General features: G+C 49.9%; 1 protein-coding gene across 2 annotated transcripts in view; it reads right to left on the bottom strand.

Annotated features, from left to right (window-relative positions):
* P2RX2 (purinergic receptor P2X 2) overlaps positions 1–19,742 on the bottom strand; it is a 34,305-nt gene extending 14,563 nt beyond the window's left edge. The window contains exons 1-7 of one of the 2 annotated variants that reach the window (XM_014599250.3): positions 15,650–19,742; positions 9,993–10,128; positions 5,404–5,475; positions 4,518–4,593; positions 4,027–4,123; positions 3,546–3,626; positions 2,809–2,947 (exon numbers count right to left, since the gene is read on the bottom strand). In XM_014599250.3, the coding sequence (XP_014454736.2) occupies positions 2,809–2,947; positions 3,546–3,626; positions 4,027–4,123; positions 4,518–4,593; positions 5,404–5,475; positions 9,993–10,128; positions 15,650–15,864 (816 nt within the window). In that variant the 5' untranslated portion in view covers positions 15,865–19,742. The remainder of the gene's footprint in view (positions 1–2,808; positions 2,948–3,545; positions 3,627–4,026; positions 4,124–4,517; positions 4,594–5,403; positions 5,476–9,992; positions 10,129–15,649) is intronic. The other variant, XM_019488957.2, reaches the window with a different exon arrangement.
* Positions 19,743–20,057: the final 315 nt, after the last annotated feature.

Below are 20,057 nucleotides of genomic sequence, written 5' to 3'. Positions count from 1 at the left end.
CACACAGATATCACTCCCAATTTTCTGACACTGGCTTGTACAGGCTTTGGCCCTTTTGGCTTTGGCCCACTGGTTACTCTACCTATGGACTCCTCATTCTGGGTCCCCTTGCGCTGGCCTGGCTCCTCTGTCCCAGCCTTATCATAACCTACCACCTGGCCCTTGTTGCCCCCTCAGGGCTCAGTCCCCAGCCTTCCTCAGCCTGAGGCCACCTCTACCTACTCTCCAGTTCAGGCCTTAAGCCCCGCTTTAACTTCCTCTTGTCTCTGTCTCCCTATCTCAATCCCCTGCCCCTGCCAGGGTCCAACTCTGGCATGCCCCTTCCAGCTACACTTTGTCCTCTTGTTGTAAAATTAACTGCAACAAACATACAAGTAACTGCTTTCAACAGAAACCTCTCCCATTCTGGGGAAAAGTAATCTGGCCAGTCCTCTTTCCCTTGGAGCTTTCACCTCTGAAGGTGGTTTGGTGCCTGCCAGGATGTCTCCTGTAGCACTCTATTCTATCCCACGAGCTCCATTCCCTGAAACACGCTGGGCCAGATTGCCTGCCTTACTCCAAGTACTGGGTTTATATGCCATGGAGCTCTGCCACTGACTCCCTAACCAATCACAGGAGTTTCTCCTTTTACTTAATAGACATCCTGCCCCTTCTCACTGCTTGCAGCCTTTATCTTTTGGCTACCTTGAAATCTGCACCACTCATCCAACTCATCACGTTGCAGCTAGCTTTGGCTCAGCCGCCTGCCTACATAGCAAGGCTAGCCTGCTGACACTTCCCCTTTAAGAAACAGAGGCCTTTGGCTCCCTGTTACAATGACATTCCTGCCATAAGACATTCCTGTCATATCTCGATATGACCAACCAGTTTGGAAATTTTTTACTAAACTTAGTCCAGCTAACAAAACTATTAAGAAACTTCCTTAATGGACACAGTATGTGGCCTGGAGGTAAATGGCAATGCACAACAAACAGCATTCAATACACAATCAAGGGGCTGCTGGCATCACCACTTGTTTTGGCACAGTATTCAGTAAACTACCCAACAGTAGTCACAACAGGTGCATCTGCATATGGTCTGGGTGCACTACTCATTTAAACACAGTCAGAAGGACACCAGAGGCCTGTTATAGTTATATCAAGGTATACAGACACTAAGCAATGTTCTAGATTCTTTGGCAAGAGGAAGTCTGCAGGAAAGCTCAGTTAGAAATGGAGTCCTACAGAAGTTAGAACAGGGGTGGGCAAAGTGCAGCCCACAGTGGATTCCATTTCCCGGAAGCCCGTCTGCATCACTGTGGCTGGTTTCCATGGAGACACCAAGAGCAGTGGCACCCTGGCAACAAAGGGCCAGGGTTTCCATGGAGACCAACCCCAGCAGCACTGGCAGGGCGTGCAGCTGGGTCAGGAGCTGCTCCGGGGCTGGGATCTTGCAGCAATGATAGTGTGGTCTGGAGCCGGGGCAAAGCTGTGATCCACTGCCTGCACACCCCAGGCAGGTTTGTGCAGGCAGCAGATCACGGCACTGCCCCAGCTCCAAACCACACTGTCACCACTGCAAGATACCAGCCCCAGTCCTGGAGCAGCTCCCCACCTAGCTGCATGCCCTACCAGCATTGCTAGGACTGGTCTCCAGGGAAACTCTGGCCCCCTGCTGTCACAGCTACTGGGGTCTTCTTGGAAACCAGCCACAGCAACAAGGGCAGGGGTTGCTGGGAAATGGAGTCTGACCACCGGCTAAATCCACCATCTAGCCCACCTCTGAGTCAGAACAAGGTCAGAAAGACTGAGAAGACCTTCAGAGACTTGACCTTTAGATATTCATTTATGGTATGTATGTATATATTGTTAAGCTGCTGTAGCAATGTGAACAGTCTTAAGAGTTATTGTTTATTGTTAATCATTTATAAGGAGTTATAATTTAATCTCATCCTTTATAACAAAAAGAAGATGAGGCATGATCAGAGAATCACACCCACTAGAGAGGACTAAAAACTGTACTAGAGGGATAAGAATAAAGATTGGACAGCTCCTGAAGAGAAGCCAGATTGCCACCTGCATGAAAGCTGAGTGTGTGCGTCATTCTCCCCTTCACCCTACATTCACTGCTCTGATAGTTCCCTTCTGTTGACAAATTCTTCCACAAGTACTTCCATGCCACGGATCTCAAGGCACTTGCAAAAGACGGGTCAGAATCCTCAGAGAGGGGCTGCTGGTGCAGACACAGGTTCTGTCATAAGCCTGCACGTGGGTCAGTAGATTTCTGGTGGTCTTTGTGGAAGAAAGACAGCTGGCAGAACAGCTTTGGATGCATAAAGCAAGTATGCTGTGTCTAGAATCAGCAAGAGAAGAAAAAACCATAAGCTCACTTCAGGGAAAGGATCTTGCCAAGACAGAGTCACTTGGAGAAGATAGGAAGGCTCTGGAGATGGCAGGTGAGGTGCAGAGCATTCTGCCAGCCCACCCCTCTTCTCATATCTGGTAGAATGCTCTACTGAAGCTTGCAGCCTCCAGCAATCCCATTTGTAGCACAAATGTTATGTGGCATCAGTGGTGTGAACGGTAACTCAAGACAGGCACATACTAATATCCCCACCCTGCAGAAGAGAGATCTACTCTGTGCACTTCAGTTAACATCCCCAGGAAGATGTACAAAGGGACTGAAGTGGAGTTGTCTTTGGGGAAATCAATTAGAGAATGAGTCAAGACTGGGGAAAATACAGCTTCCAAAGAGCTCCACCAGGACAGTGACTAGGATAGAGACTACATCTTGTTGTGGGTGGAGCACTCTCTTAACTTCATGCTTTACCTTCTCAGCCAGCTCCGTGAAGTTCTCTCCTGCCTGCTCCGCAATGAAGCCCAGCCGAAAGATGGGGCAGTAAAGGTCAGAGGTCTCATTGAAGGTGCATCGTTTCAGGTAGCCATTCTTATCATCCTTAATGTTCCCTCTGAGGAGACACAAACCTAAAGCTGTTGTGCATTACACACAGACACGGGCACAACACAAAAACACACACCTGGGTGCATATACCTATGCATTCACAAAAACACATACACTGACACAGACATGTGCATCTGTGCAAATATTGATACCTGCACATATGCACAAATATATGCATAGCTAGGCATGACATTCTACACATGCATGCCCATCCACAAAACCAAACTTACAGAGCTATTATTAACTCATTTCTACATTGTGCTATTCCATAGTGCCCTGGCAGTGCAAAACCTAGTTCCAGTGAGTAGGGTCAGATTGGCAGAGACAGGCTAACTGCCTTCATTCATCAGCTCTCTGTATTCTGCTAGTAAAGCCTACCACTCCCCTCCACACACAGGGCATCATCCAGGGAATATCCCCTCCCCACCATGTGCCCCTTGCTCTCTTCCTTCCTTCTACCAGGACTGCATTCCCCTGGAAAGTTCCATTCAGTCTGGAGCTATTCAGTTCAAGTGCTAACACTGAAACGGCTGTGAATTGTGAAAAGGAGCAGAGATGGACAGCACCAGCTGCCCTTTAGGCCCTGTTAGTGAGATGACCCTTACTTGGAGAATCCAAAGCGGGGAAAGTGAATGCTGTTCTTGATCAGGATGGTGAACTGTGGAGCCATCTTCCCCAGGGAGTCACTAGCAAGAGAGGGAAAAAACATCAGCATTCCAGCCAGTCTGATATGCCACCTCATTCACCAACGGGAGGAACACTGCCTTTCCCATCCCAGAACAGAGAGCCCCCATGGTGGAAGCACTACCTCTCTTCCCATCAGGTAGAGGAGCTACCCCATGCAGACAATACCCATTTCCAGTGCTATGGAGAGTGGTTGTCCTCCAAAAGTAATAGACCTCATACCTCTCAAGTCTAAAAAGGCCTCCACCCAGCTCCATATCCTCTTGTGGATTTCCACAGTATAGCTTAAGGCAAGGGTAGTTGGAAGAGGGTGAAAAGTGCTGAGGGTCTTGCTCAGGCTTCCCAAAGGTGGTGACCATTTCTCCTCTACCTACTCCATTGCCTCCAGCAGCATCTCTTTACCTGATGGCTCCTCCATTTTCTACTGGGCACCAGGCTAAGATCTCACAGGTCTTCACAGTCCCACTGTAATGCGGAATGCAGCGCCCAGTCCTCTCTCCTGCATAGATGGACAGGTGAAATTTCCATCGTCATGGACTGTGAAGCCCTGCTACCCTCTAGCCCAGAGCTTTCCAAACTTTTCATGTTGGTGACACACTTTTTAGACATGCATCATTTCGCGACACAGTAATTCAGTTCCGGGGGAGGGGCCAAGGGAAGCAGACGCAAGTAAGGGAGCTCCGCGGTGCCCTTCCACAAAATTTTCTGCATTTCGCGCAACACACCTACACACTGCCACCGACACACTAATGTGTCGCGGCACACAGTTTGGAAAGCTCTGCTCTAGCCCCATGGCTGCCAGGGGGTGGGAAGAAAGGGGAGGGGTTTGGGGCATTGCTGCTGTCTCTGTCTCCCCAGTGCAATTGGAGGCTTACAGGGTGCTTCTGACTCACCATTCCCAAGCATGTCCATCTTCCCAGCTATACAGTCACTGTCGGAGATGCAAGTAGCATTAGGGACTGCCATGCTCTGCAGGGTTAGACAAAGGAGCATGGTCAGAAATGAGCAAGCACACGACACTCAAAGACTGGGGGCATTGCATGCAAAGTTTGGGGGTTCTGGTGCAGGGCCAAACCCTTTGGCCTCATAACCAGTGCTTCTCCAACTCTGGTCCTGCATTAACTAACAGCAGCAGCTCTTATGCAGGTCTCTCCCTGCTACCCCCTGCTACACACCTCAGCCACCTCACAGCATCCTCTGATCCCCTTAAAGTGTGACCTTCTCAAAGGTTTAGTGATCTCCATTCAGCAGCCACTCACAAAGATTCAGCAGGGAACTGGGGGAGATATGTACCAGAGCCTGCCTTGACCCATAGTGAGAGCAGAACATGGCACAGGGACAAGGGAGTCTTTTGTTCAGTTGTGCCACTCACTGCAAAGCCAAGAGCTGGCAGACAGGGCTCTGAGTCAAGGGGCCACAGCATAACTCAGTTCATCTTACCTACAATGGTGCTGCTGTGTTCCCACTCAGTTTGTCTACCCCAGCAACCTCAGTTATATCAGTCATACTCAGTCAGATACAGACAAGCTCATTCACAGGGCAGATGAGTCAGGAACACAAGCTGCAATGCAGCACTATAGGCAGGGAAATGTCAGAGCAGCAATACATGACCTGACAGCCCAGTGACAAATGTCTGGATCAGTCCTACTTTGGGTCCAAACTTTTCCCATTCTTGCTCCTAGTTAATCTATTTCTCTTCCTCATTACCCTCCCTTACAACCAGTTTACCTTCATCTACCCACCACCTCTATAAGCTCTGTCTGACTCAGGATGGCTTACCTCAGGACAGGTCTTCAGGGTCTGGGAGTGTGTAACTTCAACCCGTGTAATGATGCTAAACACACTGCCACCCTGTGAAGCAGACAGGGAAAGAAACAACACTCTTTGTGGATTCCCAGTTGCACACCCTCCCAGCCACTTTCCAGCAAGCTCTGAGAGACATTGACAAGTTTTGAATTAGTGGTCTCATAGACTCTTACTGGAGAGCACCTGATCCTTAAATATCAGCTGATAAAATAGCAAGGACACCATTCCTCTATTATAATGAGAAGAGGACAATACGTGGGATTCCCTCTTCCTTAGGCCAGTCTCTTTACTCCACTGTTGCATTAGCTCTCACGTTGAAGTTCTGCAGCAGACTGCCCCTTACGGAAGCTGTCCTGGGGTGTCTTCGTCACAGATGTTCCTTGAGGACTTTCACTGCCGGCAAAGAGTTCTCTGCCACCCAAAGTGGGCTGTCTCCCCAAGGGTGGACTGTGTCTTGCCTACAACTGGGGCTAACAATCCCAGACCCAGCATTCTTGGTTGGTATATGTGAGGGGCACATTAGACACCCTATGGAAATCCAACAAGTTAGAGCATGTGTTGAAATCCATCCAACATACTAGAGCAGCTCAGAGGAGGTGATTTCTCCTGGAGTGGATATATTTCACTGTTGGCAAGCAAGGAGCCTGGTTCCCCAGAGAAAGCCCAAGGGAGTCTGGACCTACAAAAGCCTATTAGGCAGAGGCAGGAGGTTTCTAGTCTACATCCTTTGGCCAGGCAATGGTACCTATATCTGCACTGCACATTCTTCTTTAGTCCCACATGCATGGGACTTGACCCATGTGCTCCCAGCTACAAAGGACCTAGCTCACCTTCTGACTCAAATGCTCCACTTCAAAATACAGGAGAGCCCTGCCTGCAGTGTTCATTCACTTGGGGCCACTTGGGGAGGGGTGTGCCCTGAGGGCCAGAGCCAATGCAGTACATGGCAACTTTTCTACCCCTGGGCTCCCATGCTCTCCAGTTACTTTATTCTTTAAGAAAATCCCTCTCCAAAATCTATGATTAATTCCCCACTTTCCCTGCTTAGGCCACAGTACACAGACCCTCTGTGTTCATGGGAGTCCAGCAAGAATAGTAAGGCAGGGAGGGAGAAACCAGTAGGTCCAATCCCTAAGCAGGATATCCCGAAGTAACCAGGCACATACAAAGGAGTCACTCTTCTTAGTGCTGGGCTGGTCAGCATTAACAGTGTCCAGAGCAACCTGGCCACACCCATTTGGTTGCCCCCACAAACCTCAACCCTTTCAAGGGATTGGGGAAATTGTATTACACAAGAGGGGAGGGAGGAAGGAAGACAGCATCATAGCATCATCTTTCTTCTAAAGGTAAGAGTCTGTTCTCTTACAGGTTGGCTGATCTCCTCCAAAGGGCTTTAAACTAGGTTTGTCAGGGGACGGGGATGCAGTGGACAATGAGAACCTAGGCTCAGAGAACCACAAACCATGCACTGGATCAGCCCAAGTAAGCACTAGGGGGCCTGATAGACATCAGGACAGAGGGGTACCAAGGGACCCATTGCAGGGTTTAAATGTCTCTACACTAATGCTAGGAGCATGGAGAACAAGCAGGTTGAATTTGCACTCCTGTTTGGAGGCAACAACTTTGACTTGGTTGGACTAACTGAAACCTGGTGTGACCCTACTCATGATTGGGCAGTAGGCATTGAAGGTTATAGGTTGCACAGATGGGATAGAGTGAGGAAAAAGTGGGGAGGGGGGTATTGCTCTCTATGTTAAGGAGCAATATACACCTTCTATAATCAAGATGGGATCAGAGGACGGCCAAACTGAGGTACTGTGGGCCAGGATACAAGCGTGTCGGGGGGAAAGGGACTTGGTAGTGGGGGTCTCCTATAGACCACCCCACCAGGAGGACGAGCTAGACCTGAAATTCTCAGGGCAGCTCTCAGAGGCCGTATGGTCGAGAGACGTGGTTGTTATGGGTGACCTAAACTACCCTGACATCTGCTGGGAGGAGCAGTCAGCCAAATCTAACTGCTCACGTAGTTTCTTAACCAGCGTACAGGACTTCCACCTAATGCAGGAGGTATATGATCCCACTAGGGGGAATGCCTTGCTGGACTTGGTGCTGGCTATGGGGGATGACCTGGTTGGGGATCTGCAGGTACAAGGTAACCTAAGGGATAGTGACCATCAATTGACTGAATTCACTATCCAGCGAAGGGTGGAAAAAGTAACCAGCAGGGCTGAAGTGCTAGACTTCTGAAAGGCTAACTTCATTGTGCTCAGGAGATTAGTTAGTGAGGTGTTAAAGCTCAAGAGCATTGACAAAATGGGTGTCCAGGAAGGGTGGTCGTTCCTCAAGGGAGCGATCCTTCAGGTGCAGAAGGAGGAATCCCACTGCATAGAAAAGTGGGCAAAGGGGCCAAAAAACCCTCCTGGCTAAACAGGGAAATCCAGGAAAGCCTAAGGGCAAAAAAGGGGGCATACAGGCTGCGAAAGCACGGAGTAGCTACCAAGGAGGAGTTTACCTCCCTGGCTCGCACTTGCAGGGAATGAGTTAGGAAGGCCAAAGCAGCATTAGAACTCAGGCTGGCGACAAAAATTAAGGACAACAAAAAGTCCTTCTTCAGGTATAGAGGGAGCAAAAAGAAGGTGCAGGGCAGCATAGGACCCCTACAGGATACACAAGGATAGTTGGTGACAAGTAGGAGGGAGAAAGCAGAACTTTTCAATGAGTATTTTGCCTCTGTATTCTTGAACTCGGATCTAGACAAATCTCCCAAATGCATTACTAACAGAAGCAAGAGAAACACCAGCCCACCAACTGTCAGCACCGACCTAGTAAAGAGACATTTGGAAGGGCTGGATGTGTTTAAATCAGTGGGACCGGATGCGCTTCATCCAAGGATGCTGAAAGAATTAGCCAGTGTCATAGCAGAGCTGTTGGCACTTGTGGTGCTCAGGTGAGGTCCCAGAGGACTGGAAAAGGGCCAATGTGGTCCTTATTTTCAAGAAGGGAAGGAAGGAGGATCTAGGTAACTATCGACCTGTTAGTCTCACCTCTATCCTTGGGAAAACCCTTGAAAAAATTATCAAGGATCACATTTCTTAGGAGTACATTGGGTAATGCTGAAGGGGAACCAGCACAGGTTCATAGCAGGTAGATCTTGCCTGACTAATCTTGTTTCTTTCTATGACCAGGTCACTAAATGCTTAGATGCAGGAGTCGAGGTAGATGTCATCTACTTGGACTTTAAGAAGGCCTTTGACATAGTATCCCATCCTTTTCTTACAAACAAATTGAATGGCTCTGCCACAGACGATTACACAGTCACATGACTGGCAAATTGGCTTACGGGTTGTACCAAGAGAGTGGTGGTGGACGGGTTAGCATCGACCTGGAAAGATGTGAACAGTGGGGTCCCCCAAGTCTCGGTCCTTGGGCTGGTGCTATTCAATATCTTTATCAGTGACCTGGATGAGGGGGTGGAAAGTACTCTGTCCAAATTCACAGATGACACCAAACAATGGGGCAAAGCAAACACACTGATGGGAAGAAACCGAATCCAGGCAGACCTGGACAGGTTAGAGAAGGGGGCAGAGAACAACAGGACGCAGTTCAACAAGGACAAGTGCAAGGTGCTGCACTTAGGGAGAGGGAATCACCAGCACACCTATAGGCTGGGGGACAACCTTCTCAGCAGCACAATGGCAGAAAGAGATCTCAGAGTCATTGTTGACTCCAAGATGAATATGAGTCATCAATGTGATGAAGTAATTAGCAGAGCTAACCACACTTTGTTATGCATTAGTAGGTGTGTCATGAACAGGTCCAGGGAGGTGATGCTCCCCGTCTATGCGGCACTGGTCAGGCCACAGCTAGAGTACTGCATCCAATTCTGGGCACTGCAATTCAAGAAGAATGTGGACAACTTTGAGAGGTCCAGAGGAGGGCCACTCATATGGTTAGAGGCATGCAGGAAAGGCCTTATGAGGAAAGGCTGAGGGACCTGGACCTTTTCAGCCTCCGCAAGAGAAGGCTGAGGGGGAACTTGTGGCAGTATACATATTCACCGGGGGGGGCAACAGGGAATAGGAGATGCTCTGTTTACCAGAGCACCCCTTGGCATAACCAGAAACAATGGCCACAAACTGACAGAGAGTAGATTTAGGTTGGACATCAGAAAGAACTTCTTCACGATTAGGGTTGCCAGAATCTGGAACTGGCTTCCAAGGGAGGTGGTGCTCTCCCCTACCTTGGGGGTCTTCAAGAGGAAACTGGACAAGCACCTGGCTGAGGTCACATAACCCCAGCATTTTTTCCTGCCACAGGTAGGGGGTTGGACTCAATGATCCTTTGAGATCCCTTCTGACCCTAGCATCTATGAATCTAGTCTCCATTGGGATAGGCCTTGGGGAGTGTGGAGCAATGTCTTAGCATTACCTTGGGGGAAGGGCAGTGTCACAGTTTCTCCTGGGAGGAGGGGTGGGCCACGTAATAGCCTCAGGTCAGGAGGAAGGGGTAAGGAAGGGCAGTGTCACAGCCTTGTTTTAGACAAGGGACAGAATCAGTCTCACCTCAGGTGGTTTGACATACTCCTCCACGTCCCACACCTTGTCATGTGAGTGGGTGATGCCCTTAACCTTGGTGATGATTGAACTCTCAGGGCCTGTCTCACTCTCTTGGTATCCCTTCTGGATGATGAACACATACCTGTTGAGACAGAAGCCATTAAAAACACCCTCACTCCCCATCCTGGGAACCAGAGTTCAGCACAGCCTCTGCAGAAATGTGGGCAGTCTGGTTAACAATTCTTACGCAGGTCTGGGAGACTACATATAAATCAAGCAAGGGTTATACATCTCATGTGGTACTTGTGTATGATGCAGTCCTGTTAACCTTGTCTGCAGACGAGGTGAAATCCTGTCTCTTAGGAGAGGGACCCTTCATACCAGGAATCCCTTTAGCTTAGGGTAGGGATTCCCAAATCATGCACACATAACACTGGCAGGACATGAGCTTGGTGGCGCAGCCATTCACTTCACAACTGTCTTCTAATGTGATGACTGTAACAGGGAGCAAGAAAGCTCCTGTTACCTAGAGCGTATCTACATGTGCACTTTAATGTGCATTAGCCTATTTTAATGTGCATTAAAGCATCACAAAAATATGCTCTTTAGCTAATGTGCATTAAAATAGGCTAATTCGCATTTTTCTAGTACCTCACAATGGAGATACTAGATTGAATGTATATTACCTAAAACACATTAATGAACATGTAGACACACCCAAGAGGAAACTGCAGCAGGGTGAGCTGGCTCAGGGAAAACTAGGATTTAAGGAATTAGCTAGCAGCTAGCTGAGTTATAGCCAAAGGCCAGCAGTGGTAGGCACAAGGGACAGATAGCTGGGCTGCTCTGGGGCTGGGAGCTGAAGACAGTAGCTGAGCAGAGCAAGGGCAGGCAGGCAGGTCTTCAGGGTCAGAATGAACATACTTGTGAACATACCTAGTCACCTGACCAGAAGGGGGCAGGGCTTAATATGTATATATGCTTGGGGCCTGAGCCTACACAGGCAATGTGGCGCTGGAGGATGCAGAGGAAGGCTCAGAAAGAATCAAAGCAGGCTCATTGCCCAGAGCAGCGCTGGGCCAGGGCCAGGGGGCCCAGACAAATCCAAAGCAGGCTCAAATCCAAAACAGGGCAGAGACAGGGTTTGGCAGCCCAGGACTAAAGTAATCAAAATACAACCTGGTGCCCAGAAGCGAGGTCCAGTACAGCAGACCCAGGCTAGAAGGCCCAGACAAAAATGGGTGAGGCTGAGAAGACCAAGGTCCGGACAAAGGAGCGATAGTACTATAACACCTGCAAGGCAAGGGTATGGCTGAAGGGAGGTTTGGAGACTGTGAAAACCCCTTAAAGCTACAAGTACCTTGAGGGGCACAACTGGGCTGAGAGGGCCCACGGGGTTCAAAGTAGGACTAAAACCAGTGGGGTCCAGGTCGGACCTGCTGGGTGTCAGAAGAACTGAGGTCTCCCTCTAGGACCCTTAAGCAGCTTCCCTTTCTAACATTCAATAGTTACATCAAAGTGTGGCAGGTGAGAAGGGGAGAGGGTACTGTAAAGCCAAAGCAGGGCAAGGGTTGCATAGCCAGCAGGGGGTGTCACAGTCACCCCTGGAACCCAAATATTGTCACCCAGTATAGGTTGGGTGTTACTAGCCTGCAAACCAGGAGGTCAAGGTACTATTTTCAGATCTTCCCATAACTGCAGTTAATACAGCTGTGTATTTCAGTGTCCTCCTTGTTAACCAAGGGCTGACATGCCACTATGGTCCACTGTACAACCACAGTAACTGAAATGTTGCACAAGATCACAGCAGGCAGGGTGGGAACAGAACCCAAACCCTGCATGTACAGGACATCTTGTCCCCATTGCCAGCCTGCGTTTCAGATGGAGCATGACAAGGTGCGTGCTTGTTTGGGCTGCTTCATGGACCCATGAATTCTCAACCTGGCCACTGCAAACAGGTATCAGGTGCCTGAAACCATCCTGTCCATTACTAATGAGTGCAGAGTCCTCCAAGCTAGATCCCAGATAGATGGCAGCAGGTCCTAGAAGAATCCCAGTACAAAGAGGGAAGGAAAACCATGGAGAAATACTGTGTTGTTCTGCTCCTAGACCTGGAGCTCAAATTCACGGACCATGACACCTATCATAAATAGTGGGATGAGCCCCTGAGAATATGTCATGTCCCCCCAATGCTCTAGCCCACTTGATTTGACTTGACTTAATATTTTCCAGAAAGCAAACCTAATTCCTGGTAGTACAATATTAGTGCCAGGGACATGCCAAGGCACAGTTAAAGACAGTTATGCAGCTGCAGGTCTCCAGTTCAAATCCCATCCAGATCAACAGGGGTTGAAATTGTTACTCTTTAATAGATTCTTGGTGGTCCCTATATGAGAGGAGTTTGGTGAGTCTGTATTTCAACAGCTGCATCACAAACTCACTGCTGTGCTTTCCCCTATGAGAAGATTCAGCCAAGAGACCAAGAACGGCATGGGTCAAGGAAACTGCATTAGATGAAATCTCTGCTAGACTTATGCCAGCTAACTGAGCAGTGTGTACGGGAAGGTGCCAAGCTAATGCTCTAAGGCAGAGGTGGGCAAAATATGGCCCACAGGCTGTATCTGGCCCACCAGTTGATTGGATCTAGCCCATGGGGGGAGCCCACCAATTGGCTGCCCCCACGACACTCTGGATGGAGCAAACCTGTGGCAGCCTGTGGCAGCCAGCACTGTGCCCCTGCCAACACCCAGCGCCCACCGTCCCCAGCCCTAGCCAGTATGCGGGGCTTCTCCTCATGCAGCTATAGCCCTGCGGGTGCTGCTCAGCTCCCTTTGCCTGCAGTGTAGAGGTGGACTAAGATTCACTGGGACTGGGGTGACCCGCATGGCCTGGGGCACCCGCCATGGCCCACCCCGCAGCTGTGGGCTCCATCCCCGCCCAACGCACTGGAGCAGGATGCACAGCCTGATGCCCGGGCCCAGGGCAGGGGCCATGACCGCCCCCACCCGCAGGTCTGCGCTGAAGCCAGAGCCCAGGGCCAGGACCCCACGCAACATCACCCTGCAGCTGGGTGGCACCGGGCACCTGCGATGCAGACTGAGCCCCTCACCCCGCCACAGCTCAGTCTGGCTGCAGCGGTACTTGCCTGGAAAACGTGCAGGACCTGGCTGCACTGGGACCACCCTGCTGCCAGCAGGTCCTGGCCATGCACCGTGCCCAGCCCCGCTTCCTGCCCCCGGTGGCTCCAGCGCGGTTGCACACCCCCTGGTACCTGCAGCCATGGCCAGCCCAGCCTGCCCCTCCTGCCCCACCCCATGCCCACCCTCTAGGCATCTGGGGGCCCTTGGCCCATGCGTTAATCCCCCTATGCTCCAGTGGCAGCTCCTCCTCCTCTTCCTCCTGCTCCTGCTGCACTGCTCCAGGCTGAGTGGGGAGCTGCAGCTGGGCAGCTCTTGCCCCAGTGTGCCAGACTCTGGCTCCAGCTCCCAGCCTCCTTCCACCTGCGGGCGAGCAGAGTGAGTGGAAGGTGGCTGGGAGCTGGAGCCAGAGCCTTGCACGCTGGGACAGGAGCCGCCCAGCTGAAGCTTCCCTTCCCGCCCAGAGTGGCATGGCAGGAGCAGGAGCTACCATTGGAGGCAAGGGGTGGGAGTGTGGTGAGGGCTGCCCCAGAACCAGCGTGGCTCGTCCCTATGCGCAGCACCATGGACTGCTGCACCACCGGGGTGAGCTCTGCTGCACATGCTCCCTGCCAGCCTCCATCCCCAGACAGATCCTGAGACCTAGCACCCAGGCAGCCCCACCGAAACACACACATGCGGCCCTTCTCCAAACACCTCCCTCCCCACCCACAGGGCAGGGGTGATCAGGGAGTGGATGTGCATAGAATAGATCACCCATCCTGCTCCCAAACACTGCTCCCTGCCCACCTGCGGCACCATCCCACATAGGGAATGTCAGTGAGCTGTTGGGTGGGGAGGGGAGTGGGGGTGCTGATCTGGCCTGCAATAGCTCATCAAAACTCCCTATGTGACCTCTGGGCCAAAATGATTACCCACCCCTGCTCTAAGGGCAGATCATAATTACCTGCACAAAATCCACATGGGTTATATGCAAATTAGCTCATTAAATTATGTGCCACACCTGCAGCTGCTTTAAACGTTGCTATCCTATGCCTACATGAATTTGAGGCAAAGGGAGCTAACATGTCTGGGTAGATAGTAGGAGAGCCAGTGTGTTACACACTTGCTGCATTGTGCAGGGCATGCAGTTTGCTTGTACAACAGAAAGTGAGATAGTGACTCTGTGGGTAAGGAATCAGGAGAAGAAAAGCCAGGGCACAAGCAACTGCTTATTTGGAGAAGGCAGAAAGATGTGTGAGAGTTGATGAAATAGGCCAGAGGCCAGAAAAAATGGGAATTTGCAACAAGAAAAAAGGAAAGGAATGGGAGAGAGAGAGAGAGAGCCTGAAGGGAGAAGAAAGAAAAGAGCACAACCTGGAAAGCTGGAGGGCACTGAATGAAAGAACAGTTCTTAACCTAAAAAAAGGAGCTGGAGAAAAATAGATTACACACAAGGAGGGGAAGGAGAAATATATGAAAAAGATAAAGAACAAGTTACAGGGAAACAAAAGTGCATGTATTTGCTAGAACATATTTGACCTGTTTTGACAAAAATGACCTGGGAATTTTCATTTTAGTTGAAATCATGCTGAAAACCAAAAAACATTTTAGTAAAGTTTTAAAGTTTTACTGCTTTTCAGAATCTAATATTATTTTACTCCATACTGGTTTATTTTACCAAGAACTATATATGAACATTAAAAACTGTTACCACATCATTTGGTTTTTGCTGGGGAGAAAAATAACATTTTAACGAGAAATGCTCTTAAAAATTTCCTGAAACATATGTTTCTTTTATTTGCAAGCCCTAGCATTTGCTAAGTAGACAAGGCTATGTGCAAAAAACACAAGAAACAGCCACTTTTCAAAGGGCTTGGGTGTGGAGTGTGGTTGGTTGAAGAGTTCAAAGCAGGAGCAGATTAAGATTAATTTGGGCCTTGGGCTGTGCCCCCCCCCCCCCCCCCCCCCCCGACCTGCGCCCTGCCCTCTACCCTGCAGCCACAGGCTCCATCCCTGGAGCCATCACAGCAGGTTTAGAGCCACTGCCCATCAGGTGTGTGCAGCATGGACCGAGCTCCGGGAGCAGCCCCTCACCCACCACGGCTCAGTCCAGTTGCAGTACCACCCAGCAAATGGCACCCGGCAGCCATGGCTCACCGTGTTGCGTATGCCTGGCCCGGCTTGGCTGCCTGTTTCATCTGCGCTAAGGCAGGGGCCCCTGGGCCTGGGCCCAGCTAGCCCCTGCCTTAATGCACCTATGGTTTAAGGTCTGGCCTCACTATCCCTGTTATCTGTGTCTGGTCTCTCTTGAATGAGGTTCCTCCTAATCCTCTCCTCGCCTCACTTTCTGTGGTTGCAGTTAGCAAAGTGCCCGTTGTATGCCCCAAACCTAACACTGGATCCCCTAGTTTTGTCACGGGGCCAGCAGGATGCTCATGGCATTGGGGATGGACAGAACTTGCTGGTATCCTCTCACTCCTGGCCTCATTCTGCCACTTCTTTGGGGCCCCATGCCTCTCCAACTTAGCACTAGTATGTACCTACCAGATGAAGTAGATCAGGATGAGAAGCTGCATCGCCCTGTAGAGGATGCCAAGGTTGTGGTTCTTCACTACAATCACCTTGGGGGTCTCGTAGTTCCAGAACTCCCAGAAGCATTCCCAGCAGCGCACAGTGTCCGTGTTCCCAATCACTGTGCTCTCCTCTGTTGGGGGACGAGGATGAAAGGGAAGTCTCTGTGGAAATACTGAGTTTTCCATTTGTGCTTGTTATCCCGGGAGAATCACTGAGTATCCCAGTCCTAGATCAGCAGCAGCTGCCTCTTTGTATGGGTTTATATTGCATCTCCACTACCTCTTCTCTCTCTGAAGCTGGAGCTATGCCAGCGGATACTGGAATCCCTTCCTTTCTCTCCCTGTCTAAAGACTCTTATGGAGGTTCAGCTCTGAGCCTCTCTAGTGCCCTGGGAGCGGAGTTGTAGCAGCCAACACAGTTCCTCCTCCCTGCTGCTGAACACACTAAGCTCCAGACTGCTTTAGAGAAGATCCTTTAGTTTGGATGGCTGGATCAGCCCTGCTATGCAGCACTGATGCCCTCTTGTGGTCTGTGTTCTGTGCACACATCCTGCTCCATTATGGCCTTCCATGCCGGAAGCCAGCAAGTGGGGTCAGGAATGTTAATTAACCCTTTGGCACTTGATCTTTAGTAAGATTAGAGAAAGTCCCATGGCAAAGAGCAGCACGTGCCAGCAGGATTCTCAGCATTACAGGACTTCCAGGATGCAGCGTGAGGGAAGTGGGTGGGGTCCCATCTCTGCAACACATGGATTTTGTGCATGGTCTTTTATGTAAACTGTTTCAGTAAGTGATTCCAGTGAGATACTGAATGCAATGCAAAAACGTCTTTGTGAAAGTGGTATAAAGGTGAGATTGTCAAATCACATCTGGCCTTATTAGCCTTATGATACAAACAGACAGATGCATGGTAACAGGCAATAAAAGGAACACCCTTGCCGCTTTTGATTCTTCCCTTTACATTAGGTCTCATGTTTGCCTTCCCACTCCCCCCTCCCCAGCTTATATGAAATACCAATTACAGCTCCACATTGCAGTCTCTTGGATATTTATGTCCCCCATTCCCTCAGTATCTGAGCACCTCACAATTTGTAATGTTTTTTTTTCCCATCCCAGCCTCCAGTTATGGCAAAGCTGGGTTATTCTTTCTGTTGTACGGATGGGAAGAGAGATTCCTGAAGGCCAAGAGACATGACCAAGGTTTGTAGCAGCAGAGGAACTAAAGCTGGGTCCTAGGGCAGTGCTTGAACCAGGACCTTGGTCAAGTGTTTCCTCCAAAAGTGTGAATTTTACCTTTTTATCATCACACACAAATCAATTATGTTAAGATAACACTTTTAAGGTTGCAAAGCCAAATGTTTAAAACTTTGCCAGAATCAAGGATGTCTGTGCAATCTTAATTTCAATCCCTTGTGCATGTTTATTTTAATACAGGAATCAGCTATGTGATTACATACTCTGGACAGGTGTGTGATTTGTTTGGCACATGGACTATTCTACCCATACTCCCAAGTTTGATCCTTCTGCTCCATCTCTTCCACCTGTCCCTGTCATGGACCTTTCCTTTCCCTACTAATGCTGCCTTATTCCAGTCCCATTCTCCTAATGTAATTTTACTCTGTACTCTTCAGATATATAATTCCAGTCCAGGTTGTCTTTCCAATAAATCCCAGTCTTCCCATCCAGACTAGCTGCACTAGGACCAGTCTCCCCAATCCCAGTCCCAGTCTTCCTACCTTTTCTGCTTCCAGTCATCTTGTCCAGGTGTTCCCAATCTATCTCATCCTATCTCAGCTCCTTGTTCCAAATTTCCTTACCCAAGCAGTTCTTTCCGTCCCTCCATTCCCTGACCAGTGCCTCTATTCCCTCTCTGGCCTCAGGTTGCTGTCCTCTATATTTCCTGTCCTTATTAACTTCCAGTCCCAGTCTCTCTCTCCTCATCCAGCCCCAATATCCTTGCCTCCATGGGTCTTCAGCTCAGTGGCTATGCTCTTAACCAATCTAGCTTCTCCTTCACAATCTTGCTCCTTATCAGATCTTCTACGTCCTCACCCCACCACTTCCTATCCCAGTCTTCCCCTAATGTCTCCTCTGATCTCATTTCTTCACCCTACACTTGTTCCCTGTTTCCTTCATATTTCTCTTCCTGCATCCCAGAAGTAGTCCCTTTGCCTAGCCTAGTCTCTGCCACCTGTTCAATAAGTTCCAACCTCCTTACCTAGCTAGCAAAAACCCAGACCTGGTTGGGCTTACAGAAACCTGGTGGGATTCTACCCCTGACTGGGCAGTAGACATCAAAGGCTATAGGTTGTATAGACGAGATAGAGTAGGGAGAAAAGATGGGGCTGTAGTTCGCTATGTTAATGAGCAGTACACATCCTCGATGATCAGGATGGGTTCAGAAGAGAGGCAAACTGAGGCGCTCTGGGGACATGGGGAAAGGGACTTGATAGTGGGCGTCTACGACAGACCACCTCACCAGCGGGATGAGCTGGACCTGGAATTTTCAGGTCAGCTCATAGAGGCTTTAAGGACAAGGATGTGGTTGTCATGAGTGACCTAAACTACCCAGACATCTGCTGGGAGGAGCCGTCAGCCAGGTCTGAATGCTCACATGGCTCAGTAAAGGCATCCAGGAGGGCCTGAGAGCAAAAAAGATGGCATACAATCAGTGGAAGCAAGGGGCAATCACCAAAGAGGATTATACCTCCTTTGCTTGTGATTGTAGGGAGGCGGTTAGGAAGGCCAAGGCAGAGACGGAACTAGGGCTAGTGACCAGAATTAAGGATAACAAATAGTTCTTTGTTAAGTAAGAAGAAGGCAGCAGGTAATGTGGGGCCCCTACAGGATAGGCTTGGCAATCTGGTGATTGCAGCAAAGGAAAAAGCTGATCTCTCCAACAAGTTCTTTGCCTCCATATTTCTGAGCAGGGACCAGGACAACTCCCCCACTAGGATTATGGACAGTCTCAGGGGACACGACACCATGCCTAGGGTCAGGAACGATCTAGTTAGGGAGCTCCTGGAGGGGCTGGACATGTATAAATCAGTAGGTCCAGGTGCTCTTCATCCAAGGGTACTGTGGGAATTGGTGGGGGTCATAGCAGGGCCCCGGCATGGCTGTATGAGCACTCATGGTGCTCTGGCCATGTCCCAGAGGACTGGAAAAGGGCCAATGTGGTCCCCATTTACAAGAAGGGGAGGAAGGAGGACCCAGGTATCTATAGGCAATTTAGTCTCACCTCGGTCCTTGGGAAGACCTTTGAGAAAATTATCAAGGAATATATCTGCAGGGGCCCAGCATGGGAGGTAATGCTCAGGAGCAACTAACACAGGTTCATTGCGGGCAGATCCTGCCTGACTAACCTTGTTTCCTTTCATGACCAGGTCACTTATCAAGTCCTTAGATGCGGGCATTGAGGTGGATGTCATCTATCTGGACTTCAAGAAGGCCTTTGACACTGTTTCTCACCTCATTCTCATAAAAAAATTAGGCAACTGTGGCATTGATGCCTACACAGTCAGATGGGTGGCAAATTGGCTCTGTGGTTACACCCAGAGAGTGGTGGTGAATGGGTTGTTTTCGACCTGGAGGGAAGTGGGCAGTGGAGTTCCCCAGGGCTCAGTCCTCGGGCCTGTGCTATTCAACATCTTCATCAGTGACTTGGAGGTGGGCGTGGAAAGCAAGCTGTCCAAATTCGCTGATGACATAAAGATGTGGGGAGAAGTGGGCACACTGGAGGGGAGGGACAGAATCCAGCTAGATCTAGACAGGTTACAGAGGTGGGCAGATGAGAATAGGATGGAATTCAACGCAGACAAGTGCAGGGTACTGCATCTAGGGAGAAGGAACCACCAACACACCTATAGGCTGGGGGACACCCTTCTCAACAACACAGTGGCTGAAAGGGATCTTGGAGTCATTGTTGACTCCAGGATGGATATGAGTCGCCAATGCGAGGAAGCGGTCAGTAAGGCTAACCGCACCTTGTTGTGCATCTACAGAGGCATCACAAGCAGGTCCAGGGAGGTGATCCTTCCCCTCTATGTGACACTGGTCAGGCCACAGTTGGAGTACTGCATCCAGTTCTGGGCGCCGCACTTCAAGAGGGATGTGGACAGCATTGAGAGGGTCCAGAGGAGGGCCACTCGCATGGTCAGGGGGCAGCAGGTCAGGCCCTGCAAAGATAGACTAAAGGGCCTGAATCTTTTCAGCCTCCGCAAGAGGAGACTGAGAGGGGATCTGGTAGCCATCTATAAACTCACCAGGGGGGACCAGAGGAAAATAGGTGAGAATCTGTTCCCCCGGGCACCACCTGGGATAACAAGGAATAACTGCCATAAATTGATTGAGAGCAGGTTCAGGCTTGATTTCAGGAG

The sequence above is a fragment of the Alligator mississippiensis genome, chromosome 10 (genome assembly GCF_030867095.1).
Source record: "Alligator mississippiensis isolate rAllMis1 chromosome 10, rAllMis1, whole genome shotgun sequence".
In the NCBI taxonomy this organism is placed as follows: domain Eukaryota; kingdom Metazoa; phylum Chordata; order Crocodylia; family Alligatoridae; genus Alligator; species Alligator mississippiensis.
The sequence above is the reverse complement of the archived record's forward strand: the minus strand, read 5'-3'. Positions and strand labels throughout refer to the sequence as shown.